Genomic DNA, 9,528 nt, shown 5'->3' on the forward strand with positions numbered 1-9,528 from the left:
CATAGTATAGTAAGGTTTCAAAATCGGCCAACAAAGTCAAACTTTAGTATGGCCTCAAAATGTCATAAAAAACATCGTAGCATAGTAAGGCTTCAAAATCGGCCAAAAAAAGTCATACTTTTGTATGTCCTCAAAATACGCCAACAAACGTCATCGTATAGTAAGGCTTCAAAATAGGTCAAAACAAGTCATACTTTAGAATGGCATCAAAATGTTAAGTACTTAAGTAGATTAAGTATGTGGGAGAAACACCCGCTAATACGTCCATTTCTTGTGTTTTGGCGAAGGGTCAACTTTGTGGTGACGCCCCGCCCACACCATGTAATTTTGATGAAAAATTTTGATAACTTTTACTCATCAGTGTCTTCTGAACCATGACAAAACATTTCAAATGTATCAGATTATGTCCTCTCCTCTCTCCTGCTCTTCTCCCCAGAGAGGCACAGCAATATACAGCAACAGTAAAGACATGGGCCCCTCCCAGCAGTGGACGCTATGAGTGTATCATCAAATGAGCATATAAATCAGCTAAGAGTTATCCTCAAGGTTATCCTGACTGTAAAGTTATTTCAACATTGGACGACGTATGTGTGAGATACAGGCACAAATCCATCCATTTCCTGTGTGTTGGCAAAGGGTCAATTTAGTGGCAGCGCCCCGGCCACACCTTGTAACTTTGATAACTTTTACTCATTGATGTCTTCTGAACCATGAGACATTTCAAATGTATCAGATCATGCCCTTAAGAGGACTTCATTAAAATACAATGTGTGGAATGTGGAAAATAGGGCTAAAAATAATGCATACAGCCAGTAGGTGGCGATATGACTTTATCATCATATTAGCATATAAATCTGTTCAGGATCACATGGTCATCATGCCTGATTTTTTTCATCCACATTGGCTGAAGTATGTGGGAGATACATCCACAATTATAGGTTATATCCATTTCCTGTGTGTAGGCAAAGGGTCAAGTTTGTGTCGGCGCCATGGGTAGACCGTGTGCACCAAATTTCATGTCTGTTGGCCTCACAGGGGCTGAGTTCACATTCCAGGGGGCGTTGCTGGGCTGAGTGACCACGCCCAATTGTACTAAAACGGTGCCCTGTGGCAAGACTTGTAAGGGATTATAGGTTTCAAGGAGGAATATTAGAATCAGAATGGATGATAAATGGGAAAAACCCAAAATCCTCATTTTCATAAATCGGAGGGTGAGTTTGCGGTGGTGCTCTGCCCACATCGTGTACCGTAGAGAAAAGGTTTTGATCACTTTTGGGCAAATGTTTCTTAAGAGCAACATGACAAGATTTCAGCTCCATCCGATGATTTCCCTAGGAAGAGTTAATTAAAGAAAAAAATGAACCACTGCCATTAGGTGGCCCTGTGATGATATCATCATATGAGCATTTCAATCTGTTCATAATCACATGCTCATCATGCCTGATTTTTTTTCATCCACATTGGACGAAGTATGTGTGAGATACAGCCACAAATACATCCATTTCCTTTGTGTTGGCGAAGGGTCATTTTTGTGGCGGCTCACAACCCACATCAAAACATTTGATAACTTTTTGTCACTAATGCCTTCTGAGCAATCTGACCAAAATTCTGTGCAATCGGACAATTCCCCTACAGGGAGTATGTCAAAGTACGGCGAGTGCGAAAGGCAAAATGTTGCAGTCTTTCCAAAATAGCCAACTTCCTGTACATCGTGGAATTTTTCTCCAAGAGGCTTTTTTTCTTGTCTCGATGTGATGCATCCGATTTTCAAGGGGGCGCTGCAGAGCCGTTTGGCCCTGCCCGGTCGCACAGACAGTGTCAAACAAGAAATTTCGTCGGGGGACAATTTTGGGCAAAGTTTGGTGCATTTTCGCGCACATTCAGGGGGTCAAATTAGCTGACAAAGCGGCGGAAGAAAAATAAAAGAGGAGAATAATAATAATCCCTTCAGTTACAATAGGGCTTCGCACGAGTTTCGTGCTCGGGCCCTAATGAGAAACCATTCTTGAGCAGAGACAGGACCTACAATCAACACGCTCAGACAAATACTGAAGGAGTCACTCACACAGGAGATTGAGGTGATGATTTCAGATACTCCGAGACCAAGAGTGATGTAGCGGATCTTGTCTCTGGGTATGCCTGCCTTCAGGAAGATGTCAAAAGAGAATGTATTGATCTGTGAAGGAGAGAAACACTGTTTAAATTTTGAGAGGCTAAAATCTTTATGGCTTGGATACTAAATCTAGCATGAAACAAGGCATTTTCTAGCATCTGCTGTAATTAGTCATTGCCCAAAATAAGTTCTGTCCTCACCGCAGACATGCCTGACAGCTGGTTGCAGCAGTAGATGAGAGACATGGTGATGAGCTGCCACCTGACAGTCCTGTCCCTCAGCAGCTGCAGAGGGCTTTTCGCTGGGGCTGCTTCAATGGCTGCCTGCTCAGCCAACATCTCGTCCATCTCCTGTTTGTAGTCACCTTGGCCCCACAGGCTCTGGAGAGCTGGAAGTAGAAAGAACAGACACACAGACAGAAAATCTGCTTTGTCATATCTTGGATACCTTTGCTTCCAATACTGCTAAACTTGCTGGTATGCTAATTTAGTAATGATTGGCATTTTTGAGGACAATCCTTTAAATATTGTTAATACATTGGCGGTGCAGTTTTTCCTGAATCATCATAGTGTTTGATTGTCATTCTGTGGTCAGGTAATGTATGACTATGGGAGAATATACCAACCTTTTTTGCATCCCTGATCATCACCTTTCTCTATGAATAAGTATCTGGGAGCTTCAGGAAGAAAAGGCAAGACTATAATGTGAACCACTGAGAAAAATGTAGGGACACAAAGAACGATGTTCCACAGCTCCTCACGACCGAGGATCTCACTGAAAAAACAAAAATGGAGTGTTGTGTTACAGATTAGTTCAAATGTTTTTCACTGTGGGAAACTTTTGTTTACAATCTTTGATCTTGAGTTGAAGTACCTGGGTGGCTTCAGAAAGTACTCAGATCCCTTCACTTTTTGCAGTTTTTACTGTGCTGGACATAGTTTGGAAAGGCTCATACATTTGTATGTAAGGGCCCACAATTTATAAATTTGCCCAATACAAGAAAAGAAAGAAGAAAAACCAAGCCACTTCCAGAGAATCCTCTGCAGAGATGGGATAACCATCTCAGCCACACTCCATCGATCAGGCCTTTATGATAGAGCAGGTAGATGTCACCTGACTAATACCATCCACCTATGGTGAAGCATGGTGGTGGCAGTATCGTGCTATGAGGGTGCTTTTTAGTGGCAGACACAGGACAGGATAAATTAAAATACAGAAAGGTTCTTCTAGAAAAAAACCTGCTCCAGGGTATGTGTGACCTGAGACTAGGGGCGATGTTTCACCTTTCGGCACGACAATGACCTGAAGTATACAGCCAAGAAAATGCTGGAGTGGCTTTGGAACAAGTCTCTGACTGTTCTTCAGAGCCCCAGTCAAAGGCCAGACTTAAACCCCATGCAACACCTGTGGAAAGACCTAAAGACGGCAATTCACGGACTTCTCATCCAATCTAAGCCTGATACCTTTTGAAGCTGCTGTATGTCTCAAAGTTTATTCTTCTTTAACTCATCTTCATAGGTCAAGAAGAAAACATATCACTAATATTTTGTACATTCAGTGTAGGTTGGGCTTCTTTTTTTTTTTTGCTCACGCCTGTTGTTTTCTCATACATATTAACAATGAGTGCGTACCTTAATCCAAAAAACTGTCCAGAGAGTTTGCCCAATGACATAAAAGTCGCTGAAGTCAGAGTCACTATGCCTCTTATCTTTCTGGGTGAAATCTCTCCAAGGTACATCATATGGATACTTATTCCCAAACCTGCAAGACATGAAAGACATTTTTGATAAGTCAGGTAAAAACCTGATGTATTTATGGACAGTTTGTTATGCATGTCACAGAATATGTCCTGTTGGCTTACCTGCTGAGTAGCCATACAGGGTCCTTGCCAAAATTATCATTTCGTACGAATTGGCCCCTTTACTTGTCAGCATGATCCCTGCAGCAACAATGCCAATAAAACCGTTGCAGATCAGCACCTTTTTTCTGGTGAAGGAAGATACATCCCTTCAAGTCTCATAAGGACAGTCAAACTCTGGGATTACATGCTGCATTAAGTCTCTTACTCACCTTCCCAACATGCCTGAGATAAATTTGACACTGATGGCACCAAAGAGTCCCCCGACAGGATACATGGAAACGATGAGAGACCAGATCATTGTGACCGTCTGTGCAGGTGGAGGCTCTTCATACCTGTCATACCAGCTGCTGTTGATGAAGCGCTGTATAAACTGCAGAGAAAGATTTTAAGGAAGCAACAGTTTGCAGGCTGAACTCAGTGAGAGATGAAACCTGATGCTCCTGTCGTAATTACACTGACAGTGTACTGTACGCTCACTCAGCCTTTATCAGCAACTGGTGGTGACTTTTTTGGAGGTTAGAAGAGAGAGAGTTGAAGTAGTAAACAAACAACAGGATGAAAAGAAATGTTGAAAGGGATGTATCTCACCGGTGAGGGAGAACTTAAACCAGTGGTATGGTAGCCACCTTGAAAGCTTCCTCCAATTCCTAAAATAATGATGAGGAACAGAGCTTTGCCACGGGTCTACAGAGCAGAGTGAGAGACAGAAATCAGTCTATTATTGTTATTATTGTATACTATATTATTTTTTATTGTACAAAATGTGCAATGTTTAGCATCACCATAAGTAGAACTAACACTTTTTTAGGGTATTTTAAGGCCCCTTCATACTTTGAGCCTGTGTTTTAATATTGGGGAAAAGTCCATGAATTAAAGTCCTTATCTATTTAGAGAAACACTAACCTTATTTTCTGCAAACATAGTAGAACAAAATACTGTATGTTGTTAGTATCACATCATCCGGAAAAACTCTGGGATTTTTATGAGGCAAATATATTTGTGCAAAATGACACAAATATGTTTATATATCACAATAAATCTTACACTGTATAAGATTGCCCAGTTCTAAACATGTTGAGTGCTGTGCCATTTTTTGTATTAAATGGCGACTTTACAGGATAACTCAGAAACTGACAAGGCGCAATGACTCAGCTAAAACTGTGGGCTAGATGAGTCACGAAGACAAACTCAAAAACTGCCGCTGCCTGCTTGACTAAAACATGTAAGATTTTTCTTTCATTTTACCTGTTAGTAAAGGTATGTCAGAGCTAAAGCACGATGTTAGGTTTATACAGGAAAAATAGTAATGTTTACTGTGTAAAAGATTTTGACACAAAGATATTGTTCTTATTGTTAATCTGTTCAGTGAACATTTATATATATATATATGTGTGTAACAGTTATACTTGTATTGAGCAAATTTTGAAGAATATAATAAAAGCCTACCAGCTGTTGCAGCAAAGTTTCCATTTTGTCCTTACTGGTATGGACCTGACAGTACACATGTCCAGACTACATGGACTCGGTTAAGTATTTCAGGCTGGTTATCATTAACTTTTCAGACTTTCTGACCAGAAATAAAGTAACTAGCAAAGCCTGACAGTGACTCCCCCTGTGTGAGTCACTCTTCTGTCCTGTGAACTGATGTTACTGTGCAGGACAATCTGAGCCAGCTTGATCTGATTATTGACTAAGTACAAACCAGTACGAGTACAAACCATGTACACTTTGCTGAAAAGAAGTAAATCTTCATTCTAAATCATAATCATTTGATGTAGCAGAGGGATTTTATAGATTTTACCATCTACATGAGTGGGTTTGTATAAAAACCCCAAACAAAATGTCAAAGGATCATACCAGGGATGTGGCCTATATGTCTTTGAACTGTGGATTTGCTTGTTCTTACCCACAATATAATGCACTAAGGAAACGGAGGCACTTCTTACAGCTGCAAAACAGCAGAATAAACTGTTAATGGTGGTGAGACAGTACAACAAAGATGGCATGCCATATTTTACCATATTGTATCATAAAAATATGTTGCTTTCTTTTAACTGCAGAAACAATAACAATCAGCATATTTCTAGTACAGACTGTATAATCCATACCTTTGGTAGTATGGAACTGGGACACAGCTGTGCCTCTGGCAAACCACATTTGGAACGGAGGTGTTGTTCACACTCGTATCCAGCAGAGTGCAGTAAATGATAAGTTGGTTATTGAAAGTGAAGCTGTCCTCCTCTCTTGTCTCCCCTCGCTGACAGACGCTCCGGCGGAAGCAACACAGTGCAGTGTTTTCCGTAGTCATCGTTGACTAGCTCGTACCAGAGACTAGGAGAATCCGTTTACACAAAGAAAGCTTCCAGTTTGTGTGTTTGCTTGTATATTTCTGACTAAAAATGCCGCTAGAGAATTTGGAGGAGGAGGGTCTCCCCAAGAACCCCGACCTGAGGATAGCACAGCTGAAGTTTCTGCTGACGATGGACGGTCACCGACAGGATGCTAAAGTGAAGACTGAGCTCATGGACGCTATCAAAGCTAACAGTGAGTTAGCATTTCACTGCACTCTCTGACTTACAGCGGTAGCTTTAATGGCCTGGTCATTGTATGCGTGTTACTGACGTTAATTTACGCACATAAGTTTTTTTTTTTACCCCGTGCATAATTTTCTCAATAATGCAGTTAAAATAAAAATAAAAATGTCCACAAGAAAATTTAGCATTGCTAGCTAACGTTGCTAGCAAACGTCAGCTAGCCAACAAGCCGTCTGAAGAGAAGAAGTTTGTCAAACCTCGCGTAACAGTAGCAAGTTAATTTCTTTATATTTTCAAGGTCCACTTCATTTTTATTGCTTTTGACTTGGTTTTACTGGGGAAAAAAGAAAAGAAAGCGCATTATTTTTATAATAAAACTCATTAACTTCAGTAGAAAAACAACTCAATCTCCCCTGGGCCATAGGGGCTAATCATTCACCCGTCAACAAAACCAATAAACGTCGTTTTCTCTCCCCAGATATGGCGCCCTATTATGAGGGTCTGTGTAAGGAACTGAAGTGGCAGCTGGACGGTGACCTGCTGAGTAAGATGAAGAAGGCTAACGAAGAGGAGCTGAAACGTCTGGACGATGTGTTGGAGGATGCGGAGAAGAACCTGGGAGAGAGTGAGATACGAGACGCCATGATGGCTAAAGCTGAATATCTGATCCGAATTGGGGATAAGGTATGAGCTCTCCTCATTCAACAGCTATGAGTATATGTGTATATATATTTGTAGGATAATAGGGTGTGAGCAGATATTATAGCAAAGTGACCTTTCCGTCTGAAATAGTGTAGTTGTATTTGTCTAAAAGCTTATTTATATCTTTGACCACCTACATTGCATGTACACAAGTTTGAGCTGGTACAGATTCAATGACATTGTCCATCTTTGTCTTATCCATCCACAGGAGGGTGCACTCACCGCTTTCAGGAAGACCTATGACAAGACAGTAGCTCTGGGTCACAGACTAGACATCGTCTTCTACCTGCTGAGGATCGGCCTCTTCTACATGGACAGCGACCTCATCACACGCAACTCTGAGAAAGCCAAGAGGTGAAGGCTCTAATATGTTTGTTCCGAAACACCTCCACCAACAGTCTGTTTAGTACTCATCTCTCAAAGCACATTTTTTTCTCTGCAGTCTTATTGAGGAGGGCGGAGACTGGGACAGGAGGAATCGTCTGAAGGTCTACCAGGGCCTGTACTGTGTGGCCATCAGGGACTTCAAGCAAGCTGCCGAACTCTTCCTCGACACAGTCTCCACCTTCACCTCCTACGAGCTCATGGACTATAAGACCTTTGTTACCTACACCGTCTACGTCTGCATGATCGCCCTCAAAAGGCCTGACCTCCGTGAAAAGGTAGAAGAGGACACTGAACATTACACATTTTTAGAAACTCGTATAAATTGTCGGCTGCTGTTAAATGTGTTAAATATGTTTCTGTGTAGGTAATAAAGGGAGCAGAGATCTTGGAGGTGCTGCACAGTCTGCCTGCTGTCCGCCAGTATCTTTTCTCGCTTTACGAGTGCCGCTACTCTGTCTTCTTCCAGTCTCTGGGTGAGGAAGTATTTTATTCAACATACTCCAAAACATACCACAGGTGCTATATATTTCTGCTACATCTTGAAACTTGAAAAATGAATGTGAAACGTTATTCTATTTGTACACAGCTATGGTGGAGCAGGAGATGAAGAAGGACTGGCTCTTTGCACCACACTACCGCTACTATGTGAGAGAGATGAGGATCCAGGCCTACAGCCAGCTGCTAGAGTCCTACCGCTCCCTCACCCTGGGCTACATGGCTGAGGCCTTTGGTGTCAGCACAGAGTTCATTGACCAGTGAGTACCAGCACCACCAACTTTATGTGCCACGTTTTCTGCAGACATTTTGCAAAATTTGTCTCATATTAAACTTCAACCTCTGTCACTACAGAAATTCTAGCTATAGTCTTCTCTAGTGTTCTCAGTACTTGCTAACTGAAAAAAATCGCCTTTTCACAGGGAACTGTCCCGATTCATAGCTGCTGGCCGTCTCCACTGTAAAATTGACAAAGTGAACGAGATTGTGGAAACCAATAGGTAATGTTGGCATTCTTCAAACCTCAGTACATATAAAACATAGCTCAGTAACCAGGTGCAGAATGCTAATTTTTTTCCTGTTGTTCTTTCCAGACCTGATAGCAAAAACTGGCAGTACCAGGAAACCATCAAGAAGGGCGACCTGCTGCTCAACAGAGTCCAGAAGTTGTCTCGAGTTATCAACATGTAACCACAGAGGCCAGATTTTGTCATTACCGCAAGTGGGGGATTATTCTTCTTGTTATACCCAAACCTGTAGTTTGTCTGACAGCTGATCTCTTATATTGTGTATATAATAAAATTTGTTTAACTGCTGACACTGCATTTCTCCCTGCAATTTATTTTTTAATTTAGGAAAGAGACAGAGACATAATTTCATATAAATAGCAGTATAAATTATTTTATTTACAGAAACCTGTTACAAAACAAATATACTATACAATCTTTTTTTTCTTTAAATATTAATTCTAACCTATGTTTTGTTCATGAATTACATAGCAGCCAATACATAAGTCCAGCTGAAAAATGATTCTGATAATGTATACAAAAAAAATCTATACACGCTTTTACATAGTATGAATGGTGGATTTATTTTTTCCTCCCAGATACGAGCTGTATTCTCTCTCACTTTCACATTCCGAGTCAATGGTGCTGATTTTTAAAAAATCCTTGCAAATGTTTCCATGTACAGGAAACAATGGTCAAGATGTCAGTGGAGTCTGAGGGTAAACAAAACACTTGATTGAAGGTTCTTGCGTACAAATCCCAGTAAACCAGAGGGTGTCTAAGCCACACACTGAGACTAACGGCAAATCTCAGCGTCTTATCTGGAAAACTTGGATAAACCAAAAAAAAAAAAAAAAAAAGCACAACACTAAAGTGTTTCATACTGGGCAGCTGACAAGCTCAGGTTTTACCACATTTAGGGTTCATAGG

General features: G+C 41.1%; 2 protein-coding genes across 2 annotated transcripts in view; one reads left to right on the forward strand and one right to left on the reverse strand.

The window, feature by feature from the left end:
* slc2a9l1 (solute carrier family 2 member 9, like 1) overlaps window positions 1-5,471 on the reverse strand; it is a 54,361-nt gene extending 48,890 nt beyond the window's left edge. The window contains exons 1-8 of the mRNA XM_041034568.1: window positions 5,421-5,471; window positions 4,563-4,658; window positions 4,184-4,344; window positions 3,975-4,099; window positions 3,745-3,874; window positions 2,739-2,887; window positions 2,314-2,501; window positions 2,066-2,176 (exon numbers count right to left, since the gene is read on the reverse strand). Of these exons, the coding sequence (XP_040890502.1) occupies window positions 2,066-2,176; window positions 2,314-2,501; window positions 2,739-2,887; window positions 3,745-3,874; window positions 3,975-4,099; window positions 4,184-4,344; window positions 4,563-4,658; window positions 5,421-5,444 (984 nt within the window). The 5' untranslated portion in view covers window positions 5,445-5,471. The remainder of the gene's footprint in view (window positions 1-2,065; window positions 2,177-2,313; window positions 2,502-2,738; window positions 2,888-3,744; window positions 3,875-3,974; window positions 4,100-4,183; window positions 4,345-4,562; window positions 4,659-5,420) is intronic.
* A 774-nt stretch (window positions 5,472-6,245) lies between these two features.
* On the forward strand, window positions 6,246-8,909 carry psmd6 (proteasome 26S subunit, non-ATPase 6). Its single transcript, XM_041033732.1, has 8 exons — window positions 6,246-6,518; window positions 6,987-7,192; window positions 7,419-7,564; window positions 7,653-7,872; window positions 7,962-8,070; window positions 8,184-8,352; window positions 8,515-8,592; window positions 8,686-8,909. Exons 1-8 carry the CDS (start codon window positions 6,374-6,376, stop codon window positions 8,780-8,782), a joined length of 1,170 nt encoding a protein of 389 aa, XP_040889666.1. The 5' UTR covers window positions 6,246-6,373; the 3' UTR covers window positions 8,783-8,909.
* The last annotated feature ends 619 nt before the right edge of the window (window positions 8,910-9,528 follow it).

The sequence above is a fragment of the Toxotes jaculatrix genome, chromosome 3, assembly GCF_017976425.1.
Source record: "Toxotes jaculatrix isolate fToxJac2 chromosome 3, fToxJac2.pri, whole genome shotgun sequence".
Taxonomy (NCBI): Eukaryota; Metazoa; Chordata; class Actinopteri; family Toxotidae; genus Toxotes; species Toxotes jaculatrix.

What these genes read in the sequence shown, in the direction of transcription:
- psmd6 (XM_041033732.1), top strand. Translation starts at nt 6,374, where the DNA reads ATGCCGCTAGAGAATTTGGAGGAGGAGGGTCTCCCCAAGAACCCCGAC. An exon ending in TGATCCGAATTGGGGATAAG is followed by an intron (nt 7,193 to 7,418) that starts GTATGAGCTCTC and finishes ATCCATCCACAG; the next exon opens with GAGGGTGCACTCACCGCTTT. An exon ending in GGCCTGACCTCCGTGAAAAG is followed by an intron (nt 7,873 to 7,961) that starts GTAGAAGAGGAC and finishes GTTTCTGTGTAG; the next exon opens with GTAATAAAGGGAGCAGAGAT.